This window comes from Lissotriton helveticus, chromosome 9, assembly GCF_964261635.1.
Source record: "Lissotriton helveticus chromosome 9, aLisHel1.1, whole genome shotgun sequence".
In the NCBI taxonomy this organism is placed as follows: domain Eukaryota; kingdom Metazoa; phylum Chordata; class Amphibia; order Caudata; family Salamandridae; genus Lissotriton; species Lissotriton helveticus.
In genome coordinates, this window is record NC_136070.1 from 494,177,830 (window position 1) to 494,197,883 (window position 20,054).

The 20,054-nt window shown below is 42.7% G+C and overlaps 1 protein-coding gene across 5 annotated transcripts in view; it reads right to left on the reverse strand.

Annotated features, from left to right (window-relative positions):
• SYT16 (synaptotagmin 16) overlaps positions 1–20,054 on the reverse strand; it is a 690,595-nt gene that overhangs the window by 380,648 nt on the left and 289,893 nt on the right. For all 5 annotated transcript variants that reach the window (XM_078660330.1, XM_078660327.1, XM_078660329.1 and 2 more), the window contains exon 2: positions 1,156–1,335. In XM_078660330.1, the coding sequence (XP_078516456.1) occupies positions 1,156–1,335 (180 nt within the window). The remainder of the gene's footprint in view (positions 1–1,155; positions 1,336–20,054) is intronic.

The following is a 20,054-nucleotide window of genomic DNA, read 5'->3' on the forward strand; positions in this document are numbered from 1 at the left end:
TTTTTCACTCTTTATATTTTGCCATATGAATTGCTCTATACTTGGTACACAATGAAAAACCATTGCAAGGTGCAGCTCAGTTGTTGGTTCTGTGTACTTCCTAATCTTGGAGAAACGACAGACCCTATATATCCAGCGAGCTGAAGGGCCTAGTGGAGCTAAAAGAATATTGCTTTTGGCCATTTTGACAAGAAGTATCAGATGAAAATGATGTAACAAACGACAGTTTTTTCCTACTCAGTTTCAATATTTTGTAATTGCAACAGTTAGTTTGTTTGGGAAATTCTTAAGGCATCTACACAAATGACCCCTTGCTCAATTCAGAATTTGTGTCTACTTTTCCGAAATGTATAACTTTCTGGAATCACAAGGATTTCACACCTACTTTTCCGCTGAAGTTCAAGTAGGTTTAAAGGTGTCAATACCTTATGTGAAAAATAGGTATGGGGGTGTAAGCATGAAGAACCCCAAATAGCAAAAAAAAAGGCTCAGGACTGGAATGGGAAAGCCCCAGTATTTAAGGGGTTAATCGTGTGACATAAATAAGCATCATGATTTGGCAATAGGTTGCATTCTTCTGAATCACTGAATTGGGTAGGTCTGCCCCTAACCCTACTCATTAAGGTCCTCTAATACTCGCCAAAATTCAGTTCAAATGTGCCCCAAACTTGAACATATTTACAATTTAAACGGCTGTCATCATGTCCTAGATCACAACTAAATGGTGGCCTAAGTCATACATAGAATAAGGCCGTGAATTGAAAATCAGCTGTGGAACTGGACCTGGTAATTATATGTCCAACATGTTATTCCTCTTTTCAGCCATGACAAGACAGCATGATCAGTAATTTGGATAAAGATACCAGCCGGAATCAGTAACACATACAGATATTTAGGGCCTTCTTAAAGAAGTGGTCTTTAATTTAATTCCTAAAGTGTTAACTCCTCAGTAGGGTACAAGTCTTCTACCTTGTACTCAAATGTACTTCTAAAAAAAGGCAGCTGCTCTGCTTTCTAAAGAGCAGTAATTTCTTCTACTGTAATTTATGGAAAAACCTATGTCTTGTAGAATATTATAAGGTTTATAACTAAAAATGCTTGTTTCACAAAAATTCTTATTGTTTTTCATGCTTTAAGTGCAGCTGTAATGCTTACCAAGTCCCTCGTGAACCCCAGACTTTTCTTTGGAGCGCTTTCTTTTCCGTCGTTGCTCTAAGCAGGGAAGGCCACCTATTTTTTCAAAACAGAGCTTCTTGTTTATGAAAAGGAACAGCACTGCCAGCAGAATGATAAAAACTCCCACTGCAGACAGGAAACCGATCGCCTCTGGCGTTACTAGAAAAAGAACAAAAGGAAAATGCAAATTACAATCATGTGAGGTGAACTGTCCCATTTAAATAAAGCGCTTCTTAAATACCAGTGCTGGCACATTTTACATCTGAACAAAGCATACGCTTTCATTTGGTTAAAAGCCTTTTGATACAGCAAGGATGAACTCTCATATAGAAAATGTATCTCCTAATTTATGTTTTTATGAGCAGCTTTAATTACAAGATATTGCTGTTAGAGATGTAGTACTATTAACATGGTAATCAAAAAATAATATTGATAGGATTTCTGGTTTTCTGTTAAAAATTATTCTGACCGACAAAACACAAATGAAAGGAATGTTTGCTTTTCAGCCTGTCTGTTTAGCTACATGTCTCCGAATTATTCTGGTTATCTCTCTCTACCTCCCCTCTTAAGATAAAGTGGTTATTCAGTGTTATGATTTTCTGTTAACTCTTACTTTGTACATCTGGTTAGAGATAATAGCTGTTGTTCTGTAAAGCGCTCTAAACCCTATGGGCAGAATAGGGCTCTACAAAAGATCCTTAAATATTAAATAAACATGACCAAGTGCAACAGGGATAGGCTGAGACCAGACTGTAATAAAACATTTTTCAGCCCACTCACGTCTTTGGTATCTGGAGACAAAATCACATGGGAATGTGTAGCACTGGCTTGCCATATAAGAGAACAGGCCACCCCACAATATACACAGAATATCTAAGTTGAAACTTCCACTCAGCCGAACTTGGCCATTTGTCTGAAGAACAAAGTAAGAATGTGTGTTTAGTGCCCACTATTAGTATTTTATTTGTTGAAATCAAGTCTTAGTGAGGTGCAAACATATACTTACCTGTGGACATTCTTCGCATGGACTGGATCTGGATTTACAGCAGAGAAACAGTGCTGCTCTGAGTTACCGCTGTGCATGTTACAGCCTCGGTTCCTAGAAATTACTCCATTGTACTCCTGCTCTTTTTTCTCAGACTAAACTGTTTTGTCACTGTATGATCATTAATTTGTCCCCTAACTTTCTTCTCTGAAATTGTTCTGCTGTGCCACTCGTTGGCATATCACATAAGCATGCAAGGCAGTACAGCAGAGGGGCCAGGTGCTGTTTGTGCCCTGTCCCTAAAACAATGGAGGAAAAAGCCCCAATGCTCATGCACATAGCATAGCCTTAAGATAGGGTTTCCTTTACCCTGCACAGTCCTAGGGGGGGTTGCTCGTCTGAACCAGGCCCTTCCAGGGAGGGGTAGATCCTCTGGTGCACACACTTCTAGGAAGGGGAGCATCTCTCCTGGTGCATGCACTACTAGAGAGTGGAGTTTTTCTGGTGTGAATACTTCTAGGGTGCGGAGATCTCCTGATGCACGTACTTCTTGAGAGGTGAGCTCTCCTGTTGGACGCGCTTCTACGGAGGACACCTGGTTCATGTTCTCTAATGGGGCATGCACCGCAGATGTCAGAGTTTCAGTATGCAAATGAGGAATGCTCCCAGGCTTATTAAGGAACTGACCCCCATACAGATCAAGCTGTAGCAAAATTAGCATTATTCATTGACCCTTTAATAATACCAACATGTGCTGTGTGGGCAAGCATGATGTGTAATGTTGCCGCTAGTCTCTTTGAAATACCCTAGGCCCCATTCACAAAGGTAAACTCAGACTTCTGCGTAGGTTGATATTTTTTCCCTATTCACAAAGGTATTTTACGAGTAGTATCGTTAGGGCTGCGAAGTCTACGCCGTTGTGGTGGAGACTTCGTGCATTAAAAGATAGGAAAGACCAATCGGGGCAGAACCAGCTGAGGCCTGTGCAGGTAAGAGTGGTGGGGCCATGTGGGAGGGATTTCGACAGACAACCATGAGGGAAAATTAAATAAATAATTCATTTTCCCTGGTCGTCGTATGTCGAAATCCCTCCATCCCCACCCGGCCCCACCACTGTTACCTGTATGGGCAGCAGCAGGGCGGAGACTCTGCAGTCCTAAAGATACTACTCATAAAATACCTTTGTGAATATGGAAAAAACTTAGACTTTTTTTTGAGTTTAGAAAGCTTTATTGAATCAAATAAGCCAAGTAAAACATCAATACAAAAACACAATCAATGATGGAAAAAGAAAAAGAAAAAAAAGGGGAAATATAAAAAATATACTAAGGGAAAAAGCTTTGGAGGAATTGGGAAAGGAGATAAGATAAGATGGGGAAAAGAAAAAGGAAAATAGAATAGAAAAAAAAAAGGAAACTTAACACAAGTATGAGGTTATCTTTTGGAATCAGGCACTCAGTTTTTTTTTCCTAGCAGAACTCAGTCATCACACAAATATCTCCAGCCATGGAAACAAGTTTCTTAAATGTAATGTAAAATGTTAATAGAAAGCTTGTATGGCTGCTCGTCCCCCCCACAGTACACCCACACAGTTTAAGTGAAAAGAAATGAGACCATCAGTAGAACAGCTTCCACATCAATTTATGATCCTACAAAGAGAAGCATTTCAATCAGCTGTAAGCCGCCCATATGTTACCTACAGTTAATATACCAACTGCAAATAACCCCTGCTGATCAACACTGAAGGAACAAACAACAGACAACCGTAGCCTACGAATTACAAGTCGGTGATCCAGTTATTATTTCCCTTGTAAATTAAAACATCATATTTGACCAGAGAGCAAACAGGCAAAGTCCAGAGAGAAAGGTCATGTTTATTCATGAAAGACATCTAACGGGTAATTTGGTCCTGATCAGTAAGGTCCAGCAGGCAAACACTGTCATAAGTGACATTTGCACAAAGTACTCATATTGCTTTCTCCCTAGACTGTGGAAAAATGGAGAATAATTAGTGCTAATGTTTTTGCCTGTTTTTCTTGTACTAGCCCTCATTTAAACAGTTTCATGTTCACTATTAGCACTAGCGACAAGCTAGCAGTAATATCAAGTGAGTAACGCAGCTTAATCAAGCTGCCCTCAGCTCAAAATGTACAGTCATTCAAACAAACGTTAGCAAAGCCAATAGGCGTGGCTTATATTGCGTGTCCTAACTAACTTTTTTAGAAAAGCCTTCTGTGATTAAAAAAAAGATGCTGACTTACTATTTTTAGTATGAGGGAAGGAATTTAATGTGTTAATCAAATCAATCCAACTGGATTTATATAGCACAGCAAATCACCCATGAGGGTATCAAGGCACTTGAGGAGCTGCAGGGTGTTCAGTTGAACAACCAGGTCTTGAGTCCTTTTTGAATTCCATCAGAGAGGATGAGGTTCATAGGTGAAGCGGGAGGTCATTCCAGGACTTTGCAGCAAAATAAGAGCAAGAGCATCCTCCACTGTTGCTGCGGCAAATGCAGGGGGTGTGGGTGAGGCAGAAGGAGGTGGAGTGCAGGTGTCTGGAGCAAAGTTGAAAGTTTAGTCAGTGGTTCAGGTATGCAGGTCCCTGGTAGTGGAATGCTTTGAAGGTGTGGATCAGCATCTCTTCTGCAAGGGGGAGCTAATGGAGCTTTTTGAGTTGGGGGTGATGTAGATCTGTTTGGGGAGGTCCAGGATGAGTCTGGCCACTGAGTTCTGATTTGTTTGCAGTCTCTTTAGGATGTGTGAGATGGTTCTTTATGTTGAGTGCATTGCTATAGTACAGTCGGCTGGTGACCAGGGCTTGTGTTACGGTGCGTCTGCTGTCGATGGAGAGCCACTTGAAAATATTGCGGATCATGCAAAGGGTGAGGAAGCAGGCAGATTATACTGCCTTGATCTGTCTTTTCATGGTGAGATTACTGTCCAGGATGATGCCGAGGTTGAGGGAATGGTTGATCGAAGTGGGTGAGGGCCCAAGTTTGGGAGGCCAACAGGCGTCGTTTCTTGAGGAGACGTTGTTCGGTCCGTGTGCTCCCTGCTGGTGCACCATTTCCTTTCAAGTCATTTGCAGGTGCGCTTCCTAGTTCTTACTTCCATAGTGTACCAGCTGGGTTGCTTGGCAAACGTCTTAGGTGATCATTAAGTGTACTTTTGAGATAAAAAATTGCCCTTCACCTCAGAGGAGTTGAAATGATACGCAAAACTCCCAGTAGCATGAAGTAAGAGAGTTGACTCCTCTGTGAAGTCCACTCTCTGAATATTTCAAAGAATTTGTAAAAATAAGTCGGCCATTTATAAGAACTGAACTATCTATTGGTGCAAAGAAAAATATATAACTGTCAATCACATTGATGTTTCTCATATTTATTCCTATTTTGTTTGTATACTGCGCACTACATGATTTACTTGCTTCTACATAGTCTCAAGACAGCAAGCCAACGGTGATACATTAGAGGTGTGTGCAAGAGGGTTAGATATTGCTCCCTTAGCATTTTGTGATAACAATAAATGTGATATGAGTCACATAAAACCTAGCATCCCATACTCAGAAGATAGATAATGCATAAACATCACATATCTTATGATATCAATCGTAGCATCTGATATCACATATGACTGGGAAGATGAAAGTAAAGCTCCGCTCTTGGTTGTAAGCCAAAATAGGTGGATTTTAAGTTTTTTCGTAAACAGCAAATGTTTGAGGTGATGCCAATGTAAAATTTAGGGCAATTCAAGAGACAGGGACTCCGGTAGAGACACTTGTATCTCTTCTCACCATTTATTTTGTGGACCATGATGGTATCTATGTCAGACTGCTTTACGTCAGAAGGCGATTGCTTTCATAACCGTATATCGTTCCAAAGCCTACAGCGTAATTGTTTTTGAGGCATACATTCCGAAAGGAAAGTATGGATTGCTTCAGGAACCAATAAAGGCTTAGCTTGAAAATTAATATTACTGGAAAATTTGGAGTCTTTTGATGTTTTTTTATATAGTATGTAGGTAGGCCCAGTATACAAAGACTTTCCATGGTCCAACTGCTTAAGGCACAAAAAGACAAACATATTGTCTATGTATATATATATCTTACCATTCTTTAATGGGTCAAATAAAATAATGTGCCCTTCAGGGGCTTGGAGAAGTGTGATGCTTCTTAGATTGTGCTATAACAAAGAAAGTTCTATTGACCTTTGTATGAGCCCACCTTAGTAAGGGAGGTGGGCACTGTTAAGGAGCCATCCAATGTAAAGAAAACATAGTTCTCTTTACCCAGTCCTGAACTGCTAACGATCCCAAAAATAGGCATTCCAAAAAGACGCTTTGTTTGATGATGTCAGCTTGGGCTTTGCGATGTATTGTGATATTGTTCACAGGATTGCCCCTGTATTTAATCAATAAGTCAGGGGTTTCTATAGCGCAACTTTCTCACCTGTAAGAGTCTTGAGGCGCTGAGATTTATTCAAGAAGATGGGGTGCTGGCATTCGGCTCTAACATATTTCAGGACTTTTTTTGTAATAGGATAAATGGCTGAAGATGCAGTTATCACCAGGCATAATGCTTTGAAGTGAATATGTTTAGTCACCAGAAGCCAGTGAAGCGACCAGCAAGGTAGCCTGACAGGCTAGGACAATATTTTAACCCTGTGATATAATCAACTTTTAAAGAGTGAGTAGTTAAATGTCTGCTTCTATTGCCTTTTTGGTCACTAAACGTCCATGCACAGCCCTAAGGCAATCATAGAAGCACATTTGTGCTCAACACAAGCACAACTTTTACTGCAGTCTATTAAAATGGTTGCCCTTTGGAAAGTCAATTTGGGAAACCAGCACTTCCAAAGCTCAGACTGATTTCTCGCTTAGATTAATGGGAATGTTTTGGACACTTTTGTCATTACCGAATAATCTAAATGTATGTTTTACTCTCTATGCTAATTACACTTCATTATGCATTTGCAGCACGCATTTATTTTCCAGCTGGCTCCCATGGAATTCTCCATCCTCAGCTGCTGCTTGTCTCAAATTTTCTCAGCATTGAGGAACCAGAAGTCTGGTGCGTGGGCACACATTCGCGGTGAAACTGTGTGGCAGCTCCAGTATGTGTTATTACTGTGGCGTGCCAAGGTTTTCCCGCCCACTCACATGCCCATGTGATGTGTTGTGCATATCACAGTGGTGTAGTAAAGCATAGTAGGCCATCTGGAATGGTCTTGGCAGAGGCAGTTATTGCCAAGTTTCATGGAAAGATGATGTGAGGGCAGATTACTGCAATAAAGGAGGCATAGGATTCTGAAATAGAAATGGAAAGAAGAATACAAACATGATCTTAGTTCAATTTTCCAAGAGCATATAACCAGTGTAATTTCTGTTGCGTTCATGCCCTGCAACGTCTGGGCAACATGCAACTGACCTCTGAAGAAGAGGTTTAAAATTTAAAAATCCATATTTAATCCTTGATATAGTCATAAAACCATTCGTCAAATAAAAGCAGTATCAATGGATGAGACAAATGAAATGAGGTCCTCCATTGCCTTTTTAAGTCTGAAGCACAACAGAAACCCCTCCTTAGAGTATATGTTTGTATTAGCCTTTTAGGGTAACATAGGGGCCTTATTTAGAGGGAGGGGTGGAGAAAATAAGCTCTGCTGTTGTAGTCGACGAACTCCTGCCAGATTTAGAGATCTCCGCTAAGATGGTAGCTTGCCCTGTGCGCTGGGAGACCCCTCCCAGCGCATTGAGACGCTCACGGGTGAGTAACGCGCTTACAATTTCCCTGATTGATTGATTGATTGATGGAGAGAGATCTCTATCCCTTCAGAGGATCCGCTGCCACAGCAGCCCCCCCCTTAAGGCATTGAAAGTTTCGTGAGCTGCCATGATTCATGTGGCTGCTCAGCAACATTTTGTTTTACGTAAACAATCTCCCATTTTGGGAATAATGTTTTTTTCAAAGAATGTGAGTGTCATTTTTCTTTTTTTTCTCTTCAGGACCACAAGGCTATTACTGGTGGGATCAAAGATAAAATAAAAGAACATCAGACAGACCGCTCTACATAGGGCAGACAGTCTGTTGCACTTCCATTGAAGGCACCAAATCCATCATGCTATTAGTATAACGTTTCCATCAACAGAGCCAGCCAGGGTGACCACCGGAGGAAACATGGCGGTCTGCCCAAATTTCAATAAGGAAGGTGGACCGTCAGTTTGGTGGCAGGAGTACTCCAGCACCTTTGTGATGGAGTACCCTAGCCACCAAACTCTAAATCAGGCCCAAAGTCTGTACCTGTGACATACCTGACAACATTTTGATATAACAATCTTAGCAAAACAAATATGGAGCACATCTCAGAAGCACACTTCCAGGAATACTTGTTTGCCATGTTCAGGATACATATTCACTCTCTATACTCACTGCAGTCACAAATCCCAGCCGGGAGTTCTTCCTCTACCAGACCTGCTTTTGTGGCCCAATGAAATAAAAACCTTTGTAGAAAGTCATTTGATTTTGCCTTATAACCAATAGTAACTCTTAGTTAGTATTCCTACAGCACTGATAAAGCAACACTTTGTTGCTCCACTTTAAATATTACAACCTGTAAAAAAGTTTCTAAAATGTTTTATGGTATAAACTAATGCATGAGTAAAAATTGTATAAGATGTAAGGTGTCACATTAGAAAGAGCTGGATATTGACTTGGATTAACATCATGGTTGATTCGGGCCTACAAATCCCAGTGGCCGGCTGAAAGGCTAATGAGGTACAAAGTCTCCTGAAACATGATGGCACTGTACAGAAGTCAGGTCAACAGTCATTATTTTTATATTCCACTGAGCATACTTTGGAAGGAATGTAGTAGGTCTGATTTCCATTTTACAGCAGAAAATGATAAACTCTGCTCTGTGCCAGGACCTGTAATCGTCTCTCGCCTTCATTATATGTGTAAGGGCAAGTATAGGAAGGGTGTCCTCAAGCAAAACTTACATAATTGCAGGCTGAGAGCACAAGGGGTAAGAATCCTTAGTGAGGTTAAAAGAAGGTCTTGCAGGTCAAAATAACTTGCATTCTGGGGGTTTAGCAGCAGTACCTCCTACACGTGCACAGGTAATGCTAGTTCACCTACCATAAAACAAATCAATTACCCTGGAGTTTAAGGATTGAGAGTGCACCTGCACACTCCTCAGTACCATGAAAAAATTGGCTTCTTAATGGATGTGGTATAGGATCCTGGTCAGGGCAAACATGTTAAAGGAGCTAATGGGGGATGTACCCTCTTAGCCTCTATTTTCAGTGCCCTACCAAGAACAAAAATCCTGATCTTATTAAGTCAAAAGCTTGCCATTATTCTTTATTGATTGAAGGCAGAACTGACCATTCTGTCAGAGAGCCAGATTGGCCATTCTGTCAGTCTGGCATTTCCTGGGTGGATTGCAGGTTAATAGGACTGTTTTCCTAGCAATATGGGTAGCCATCCCCAACCAATGAATGTGGGAAGCAGGGTTCCCTCACTTGACTGCTCTTATAGACTGCCCATTCCACTCAGGCACACAGATTGGGATCCTTTTGCAGTCTCCTTCTGCAGGGGTACATTTCATTCCCCTCGCTTAGCAGGCAGGGGAGGCTCCTGTATGGAGAAAGTCCCAAATCTTCTCCTGCAGCTCCTTGCATGAGCAGCTCCTTGCGTGCTTTCCATATGAAGTTCCCTCACCTCTGGGAGACTGGCTGTCAGCAAAACTAACCCACGGTAATCAGCAAGAACTCTGAAACAAAGTTTCAGTTCCATTTTTATAATCATGTTACAGACCAGGAATATTGATTGCCCTGTCAGGGTATAGGAGCCTGCCACACCTGGTTACCTCTCTAAGTGTATCTACTTTCTGTTGAGCTGACACTGTCTTCGTTCTCAAACTCGAGCACACAACTCATTAAACTGATCATGCACGAAGACCTTGCACATGTCAGTCATCAGAGTTTGGGAGTAGCAATTTTGGGAGAGACAAAGGGCTTGTCCTGCCTGAACGATGGATTCTGCATAACAAAGGAAATCATTGTCTCTCCTCCCCCCCCCCCATGGGCTCCATTGATTAAAATGCTGGTGCTCTACAAATGACAATCAACAGATCTCTGCTAAAAAGGTCACTGTTGCATAACTAAAGTAGCATCGTGTTCACTCTCGTGTGCGTTACTGTCTGATACGAAGCCCAAAGGTTAGTAATGCCAGCAATACACTTTGCCAGTCTGGAGCGGCTGTTTATCAGCCTCCATCTGGTAACATACTTTACCGGGGCAATAAAAAATGGATCCCAATAGAATTACAGTCAAGACAATTACATCAGTAGCGGCTGCAGCCTGACCTGGGTGGTGGGGCGTGGGCAGGGAGGTGGGGGGGACAAAAAGAAAAATCACTTACCTATGACGGACGGCCACCGCCTCTCCTCAGTCCTCTTCTTTCTGACTCCGGTCCTGGAGCAGGTTGCAGGAAGCAGCAGACAGCACCCGGCTCCCAGCCTCCCAATAGCCAATCACAACGCTGCAATGCAGACTTGTGATTGGTCTGAGTGCCGTGGATCGGTGCTCAGCCAGGGAATGGGGGCCTGGGCATGTTCTCCACGCAGGCTGTAGTGCATCCTGAATGGAGAAGTTGCGAAGTGCGCATGAATGTTTGGCCCGCCCGAGAGGTCCAGCCAAACAGTCATGTGCACTTAGGTGTGGCAAACCACTTCTCTGCTGCTCCTCTGTCATCAGAGCAGCCCCACCCCAAACGCAAAGCTGCAACAGAAGGAAACATAAAATGATAATAATGCAAGTTATTATAATTTTATGTTTCCTTTGCTTCACTGCTGCTCAACAGTGGGCCGACGCTCCTCCGCCACAGGTTTGCACTACCAGTCGTAATGTATACTTCCTGTGAAAACACACTCACTCAGGATGTGTTGTCACCACAACTCCATGATTATGTCCTGGACAAAGACAATAGTCCTGTGTCGTGTGAATGCATGTTTGGTGTGCTCCACAAGACCACAAAGCCACACTTTGGGCCCCAGAACCATTAACATAGTCTTGGCCACAGTACACCTAAAATGGTTTTGTGAACTGGGTGCAGAAAATCAGAATAACAGTAAAAACTGCATTTGTCTGTAAAACCATGCAGGAGTATTGCTGTTCCAAAGCCCAAACAGTAAAAAACACATATTTTCTTCATCAACATAATCCTCCATATTTCTATGGGAAAACGTGAGGCATGGTGAGTAATATCAATGCTGCAGAAAGACTGAATTAAGACTTTAGAGTCAGTTACTCAGGGTAAATAGAGACTTGGCTCTCCCTTGGGATTCCTGCTGAGGTGGGTGTTCCCTGGCTAATTCTACAGGCAAGGACAGCACCACATCCAAAAACTTCAAATGGATCTTGTGCACCTTTGGTTGGGTGGTAAGTGGGTACTGTGCACCTTCCTGTTGTACCAGAAAGGTAGCTGAATGCTCAGTTCACAGGTTCATGGTGGGATGAGTTAAGGTCATTCATCTACAAGTGGAGTCACCTTCTCAATGGTGTACAGAAGAACATACCCTAAGGAGATGTGTGTGGTCACACCCCGTGTAGCCACACGGACTGCTATAGAGTTGTCCGTCTAGACGCATTCTAACTACTCCTTTTGAACTGGTCTGATTCTGTACATTAATGGAATTAACTGTCTGGACAATGCAGGCTATGGAGTGTGAGGAAGAATTTGTGGAGGTTCTAACCATACTATGATGAGTCAATTTAAAAAGATGTTTCACCAAACAGACAATAAATTTGCAGCTTGAGTCTTACTGACAATTCCAGTGATTATCTGCATTAGTCAGATCACTGGAAACGTTAGCATGGATTTCTATTTAGGAAAACGCCAGGCTTAGCAGAATTCACTTCATGCGCCCTTTGACCCTGCATGAAAACGAATTTCTGCTGATTAATTTAGATGAATGGCAGAGTGTAAACTCCAGAAATAAACATGTTTTTTAAAGTGTGTTTTCTTCATGTTCCTCTCACTCTCTTCATAGTCCTTCAAAACTGCGGTGCCAAGTGCAGTAACAAACAGAAAGCCTTGGGTAGCAACTGCAACCACTGGCTGACCCTAACTGATCTCTATAAACATTAGGTAGGATGCCATTCAAGAAAACAGAGGTGCAAATAACAGTTGTAAACAGCTCCTCCTATGAGACTAGAGGGCGCAGCTATCATTAGAGCAGTATGGGCAGCAGCCAAAAGCGAGAATGTGAGAGGCCACTGAACCCCAAATATGGCTGCCCCGTGGTTAGCGATCAAACCAGGTGCTAGGGAAGAAGTCTCTTGGGTGCATTGGGGCATGTGGCAACGGTGGTTATTTTGTAAAAGAAATAAGTGCCCAGACTCTGGTCAGGAGTCAGCCTGCATCAGCCAATTTCTCCTGTTAGCACCGCCTAAAACAGAACCAACTAGTTGGGAGAGGATGTGATGTAATGGCCAGAGCTGCCGCCGTGGGAGCTGGGGAACCAGGGTCGAGTCTTGGCGTTGGCTCAACAACGTGGGATTCTGGGCAAATCACTTAATCTCCCCGTAAATGAATGTGTCCTCAACTGGTGCTCATGAAATGCGCTGGTGATGAGGATTAAGTGTAGGTGCTGAGCACCGGAACCCACCAGCTCAAATTAAGCACTGTGTGGCACCAATGCCACACTGCTGCTTGTTTGTAAAGATGTAAAGCAGATTCTGGCACAGACGCCGGAGTTCTGTTTGGAAGTGCCTGGAATAAATTATACACTACAGTTAATAAGAGCCCTGGCCCATGTGCCAATGGCACCGATGCGAAACACCTTAAACATAAAATGCAGAGGCTGTGCTACTGAAACTCTAATCAGACTGGTTGGTGATTACAGCTGCACTAACTGTAACAACTCACCTTTGTAACAACACCCACTTATTCAGGCTGGATTTCAGATGGCAAAGGTGCTATAAAACTAAAGAAACTCAAGCCATAGTTCAAAAAAGGTAGAATCAAAAAGTTCCCTTTTCTTCCAACTGGCACAGTTTGTCCAGTTTCATGGTATGGTTCACATGCAGTTAAACAGTAACTTAGTGCAACCACACCTCCTGAAGTGACAGAGAAAACTGGCAGCACCTGTTTGTACAGCAGTTGGTGCCATCGCCTTTGCTGCCATGAATGCATGTGTCTCCTGGCACCATCTACTCCTGCAAATACTTGAGAATTACTCTGAAATGTTTGCTACATAAGGAAACGTGTTTTGTTCCACTTTGTTTGTTCCATGAAAACAAAATCCTGATTTTTGTTGATTTTGACAACATATTGCAGGGTGGCACTTACTAATGCATACCAGTAGCACCAGTTGAATACATACCAATCAGTTTATTCCACACAAACTCGGTCTCGGGCAGTGCTTAAGTTGTACAGATGGTTGCAGGTGCTAGGTACTGGCCCAGAGTATAACTCAGGGTCAGAGAGGGAAAGGCAGAAAAGACAGAAGGAAGAAAAGAAAGGTAGACAAACAGTGTGAAAGAGCGAAAGCGGGAATGAAAAAGAACCCTATAAAACTGAGATAAACAGACCGGAATTATAGGATGGTGGAAATAAAGAACCATGAAGCATAATCAAAACTAAATTGCTAATGTTTTATTATTGCATATTTGTGTGCTTTTATGGCCACGAGCCAAAATAAAGGTTTTGAACAAACGCACGACAGTGCCTTGCATTCGTAATTTTCCCTTATTTTTATGTATTATAAATGTAGGGCCCACTCTGTGAACACAGAGTTTAGATGCAAAATAAATTTCCCCACCAACTTTCATATTTCCTTGTTAGATTTCAATCTGACACACTATACAGAAATGTATTTAGCTGCCAGGTCTTGTCACCCTCATATGGAGTTCTTGCCCTCATCCATCCAGAGGCAAACAAGCTAAATGCTTTTGTATGATATCATGGAAAAAAATCTTTTTTCAGGGTCACGCGTTTTAAAAATAAAACGCATAATTATAAAGTGTTAAAGTAATTTTCCGGTTATATATGATATTGCATTTTTTGTACAAGAATCTTTCGTGACATATTTATATGTGTTAAGAAACATTGCGTATTTTTTTAAGAGTTACAAATCAAGTTTTAGTAGCCAATTAGAAATGTAAACTTGTATTTAAAAACTACTAAACCCTCTAATTAGTTTCCCTTTAAATATCTGTAAATGCACAATAAAGCATTGTTCTTTGATCTGAGAATACTAATCATTTTCTGAGAGTTTGATCTATATCAGCATTTATACTATAATGATATTCAATTACTCTAAACACAGTATCACAGGATCTTTCAGAAAATATACACAAAACTGTTCTATCCAAAAACATTTAACAACACTTCGACTACAGATGTGTAAATTGTTGCATTTTAAAGGATGTTGCTCACAGTAGAGGCTTGGCGTCGCACCACTGCCTGGAAGCAGTAAAAGAAAGGAGAAAATAAAATGATAATAATGTAATGTTATTATCATTTATTTTGTCCTCCTGCTGCGGTAGCTTTCAGTGAAGGGGTGGGGCAGAGCAGGGGAGGAGTGGTAGAACCCTACTAAGTGTGCAATGACTGTTTGGCCGGCCCTCTCGGGCAGCCCATAACAGTAATTCGCACTTTCCCTGTTCTCCATGCAGGCTGCATTACAGCCTGCATAGAGAACATGCCCAGGCCCCCCTGTCCCTGGCTGAGCGCCGAATCATGGTGCTCAGACTAATCACAACATTGCTTTGCAGCATTGTGATTGGTCAGGGGAGCCTGGCTGTGCTTCCTGTTCCTGGCGTCCGTCGCAGGTGAGCAGGAGCAGGGACGCGGGACCTGGCGGCAAGGTAAGTATTTTTGTTTTCATTGTGACCCGCGACTTATTGAGTACCCCGCCCTCCCTCCCGTCACCCGCGAAGCCTCGCCGGCTGCCACTGGTTGCTCAATGCCCGCTGTTTATTCCCATCTTTTTAACCTTGACATTATATTCACCATGTATTGTAGCATTTTAAATTTCAATGTTTATACAACATTTTTGCCTTTTTTACATATTCCTTCCTACAGCACTTTATAGATTCACAATTGTCCGCATGCATCAGTAATTTTGTGTTTCAAATTAACAGTGTGCATCATTTTGCCTGGTAATCATCCAAAGTGACTCACATTAATGGGAGCCAAAAAACAGTTTTCTGTTAAGTGGTGCATTTTCATCATTGATTTAAAAAAAAATTAATTCCAATTGTTCCCAACTCAGAATAATTTGTGCATGAAACTACTGATTTTTGTCTAATATTTCTAATGGCTTGGAACATGGAGTGCTCTCAGAACATATAAATATATGAAGTGTTGTGGCATTCATGTTTATATGCCTTGGCAAATCCCCATCTTTTTATATGCAGTTTCCATTAATGGCTAGAATGGTCTACCTCGAAGCTGGGGAACCAGCTTCAAGCCTCAGCAGAGACGCTCAACATCCTGGGCAATTCATGTAATCTCCCCGGGCCTAACCAAATGAATGTGTCCATCTGTACAGCAACTGGTGCTCATTTAAAGCGCTCTGATACCTTCAGGTCGAGTTCATGCTATATAAAAGTTTTTTTTTTTAAATCCCAAATTTTGTTTGTGGACTAAAGGTTCAAAGTTGTCCCAGTTCAATTTTGAAATACTCTAGGGAATGGTATCCAGAGAGTTTGACGTGCCTGATATCCATTGCAAGTTTCAAGTCCTGCAAGAGCTAGAGGACAACAGAGATCTAGAAGAAAGTCAGTGGGAGAAGAGCAAAGAAACTGTGACATCAACCTGCCAGGAGGTACTGGGCCACAGGAAACATCAGCACAAAGAATGGAACTCAACCGAGTCTCTCTGCAAAATCCAAGTGAGAAAGGAAAAGAAAGCTGCAGTCAACAGCAGCCAAACAAGAGCAGAAAAAGCAAAAGCTCAAGGCGACTAAAATAAAACCAACAAGGAAGCAAGGAGAAGCTTAAGGGTAGTCAAGCGAAGATTTATTGATGGTCCTGCCACAGAAGCTCAAGATGCAGCAAACCATGGAAACTTGAAAGAACTCTATGACACAACAAGGAAACTCTCCTGCAGATATAGCAAACCAGAAAGACCAGTTAAAGACAAAGCTGGGAGGACAATCATGGGTAACAAAGGCCATTAATGAAGGACAGTTCCTTCAAAATGCAAAGATTGCAGCCACGGCTCAACAGCTATGGCTTACATTTCCGGAGGCTCCTGATGCTACCCACACTTCAGTTAATATGTTATTAATGGCAGGGGTGGTAGATTTGTGACACACCTGTACCTAGCTCCAGGTGCAGACAGATGGGTCAAACCACTGCAGGTGGAGAAGAAATGGCAAACCCTCAGTGATGAGCCCCTGTCCTCTAGAGATTGGCTACATAGTCATGGAGAAGTCGGTAGGGTGTCAATATGGGCATGGTTTAAGCAAAGCCAATATAACATCATACATATTACATCTGTCTCCTAAGAGACTGCACGCAATTTATAATATACGTGACCCCCCGATGCCCGAAATGTGCAGCCCCTGAGGCTGATTTCGGGCGTATGGTCTGGTACTGTCCATTAGTGGCGACATATTGGGCAGAGGTTGAAGCGCAGCTTAACCACAACACTGGGTGGGATACCCCACTGATGATTAATAAATGTCTCTTGGCCTTCATTGCCCAAGGATTCTAAACGAAAACTTAGCAGGCGATTTATGGTGTTCGGACTCATGGTAGCAAAATGAAGCATTGCGATTCATTGGATGAGTGGCAAATTCCCAACCAGGGTCAAATGGGAGTGGGGTTTGAGAGAGTGGGCAGGGTTAGGAGAAGAACACATGAAAAAGATGAGGACAGATGACAAATTTCCTAATGTGCTGCTTGCCTGGGGGTTAATGTTGCATGGCCTGATGGGCCCTGCACTACACTCGGAACCTGGGATAGATCGAGTGGAAGACCTGGGGAGGTAGGGGAACTGGAGGAGATAAGATGTCCACCACATATCCCAGCCTGACAATAACTATGTGGATTTACCATCAGCCTAGTTGTTCTAATGTATACCAATTTGATATTGCCTATGGAAGATGACTTGATTGCTACATGGAAGCTACAGAAGAGGAGGGGGGCTGGGGTTATGGGTGGTATATCATTGTTGTATGGTTTGAAAATGACTACTCGTATTTTTTGCTATAGTATATGGCGATAGGTTGAACTGATATTATCCTGTTAGTGAATGCTATTAAAAAAAACAATAAATATATATGTAAAAAAAGGCCAACAACGAAAATATGCGGTGCACTTTCAAGAACTGCTGAACTAGCCCATGCACAGTCTCCACCAGACATACAGTCAGGTGACAGGGGCTTGCCAATCGACTGCAGCAGAAAAACCCAGGAAGAAAAAGGCAAGCCATCAAACATCTGAGAAATGGGAATGCAGCAGGACCCGACAACATTCCTTCAGGGGCACTTAAGGAAGACATTGGAACATCAGTAGACATGCTCAACCCCATGTTTGGAAGGATCTGGGAAGAGAAAAATGTGCCACTAGACTTGAATGATGGATATCTGATCACAAATCCCAAAATGTTGATCTGAGTAGCTGCGCAAACTACAGTGGGATAACTCTTCTATCAACCCCAAGCAAAGTGTTTAAGAGAGTCATCCTGAACAGAATGAAGGAACAAGTTGACGCTCAGTTACGAGACCAGCAAGCTGGCTTCCACACACCAAGACAATTCCTGCACAGACCAGATTGCAACTCTGCACATCATCACTGAGCAGTCAATGGAATTGAACTCCTACCCCTATGTCAACTTCATCGATGTGAGAAGGCATTCAACAGCATGTATAGGGAGACCCTTTGGAAACTCCTCCACCACTACGGTGTGCCCGAAAAACTTGTAAGAATCTTTTGGAACTCTTACGAGAGAATGACCTGCAAGACAGTCCATTGAGGTCAACTCATGAAAGCCTTTGAGCCTGCCAAGGTTGTTTGCTCTCGCCTTTTTTATTCCTGCTGGCCATAGACTAGATCATGAAGACATCCACAGCAAGAAAAAAGAAATGGGACCCAGTGGACGCCTTGGACGCAGCTCAATGACCTGGACGTTGCAGACAACCTTGCCCTATTCTCCCATATCCATTTACAGATGCAAGAGAAGACCGACAAAGCAGCAACCACATCAGTACAACTTGGCCTTAACATCAACAGGGGAAAGAACCAGATCCTGAAAGCTAACACAGCCTGCACAACTGCAGTTACTCTTGCAGGCGATACACTGGAAGAGGTTGAGGCCTTCACCTAACTGGCAGACGAGCAGGGCAGCACAGACACCACTGTCAAGGCAAGAATCCGTAACGCAAGATGGCCGACCGGCAGCTCTAGAGGAGAGCTCCTATCCCTGTCCACTAATCCTGCACCTTCCTGCCGTTCTACACAAGCATGCCTTCTGGTGGGGGAGGCTGCTCAACACTGCAGCCTACGGGGACCCCTGAGTCTATTGGGAGGCCCACAGTATTGCTGGAACCCTGTGAGTGGTGTGGGCTTTCCGCGCTTTGCGGTACATTTGTACATACACTTTTTCAGGCATACTGGGCATGAGTGGCGACGGAGCTCAGTAAGGTGTTGGGGGAATACATCCCTCTTGAGCCAATATATGTTCTGTTGGGGGTCTCGGAAGATGCAGACATCTCCAGGGCGGAGCTCCTCTTTTACAACTTGAGGATTGGGGTAGCCAAGTGTAATATAGCGTGTTATTGGGGTGCCCCTCCGGTCCCAACTGTGGGAGAATTATGGCCGGGGATGGACCTCTACATGACAGCAGAAAAGGTTATATATAAAAGTAGAGGCTGCCCACTCAAAGTTTTCAAGGTTTGGAGGTGTTGGTTGAAACATTATGACATGCAAATTCCTGCCACAGTGGCAGAAGTTTCTACTTGAAATTTTTCGTGCATGTGCTGTCATCTTATGAGTCATTGCCTCTTATCCTACTGAAGCATACTATTGCGGCCATGTACCAGCCTTGTGCAGAGGACAGCCTGTGTATACCTGCCTTGTCCTTTGTGGTAGGGTGTGTGATCACGCCCTGTTTGTTGCGTCTTATATGCAAATAAAGACATTAAAAAAATTAATAGGCAAAGCAAGGTCTGCCTTTATTCAGCTAAAGGATCTAATGCTGCAAACCAAGATCAGGCTTTTAAACACTGACATAAAATCAGTCCTTCTGTATGTAGTAGAAACTTTGAGGACAACTGTGACCACCATCAACAAAGCCCAAACCTTCATCAGCACCTGTCTGAGGAAAATCCTCAAAATCTTCTGGCCAAACGCCATCAGCAACAATGATGTATGGCAGCAGACTTTACAACTCCCTGTTCATGAAGAAATCATGTAAAGACATTGGGGCTGGATATGACACACCCTCCGCAAGCCCGCATGAAACACCACCAGACAAGCCCTTTCCTGAAACCCTCAAGGGAAAAGGAAAAGAGGAAGGCCAAGAAACCCCTGGAGTCCAGGCCTCTAGGCTTACTGCAAGGAGATCGGTTACACCTGGAGTCAGACTGAAAGAAAAGCCCAAGACAGAGATGGCTGGAGAGACTTAATTGATGGCCTATGCCCCAAGAAGGGTAGTAGGTATAAGTAATTAAGTACCCATTTCACCCGTCATTGGTTAAAATGGCAAAAATAACATACTCTGAGTGGCTTTAGTAGCATACCCCACAAGAAGAAAAATGTCAAACTTAAGCCAGTTTATTTTAAAAAAAATCAAATAAATGAAGTATTTTCTTGCTGTCAGTTGGGACAGAAAGACCAATGATGTAAACTATTTCTTTGAAGTATTCCACAAAGAG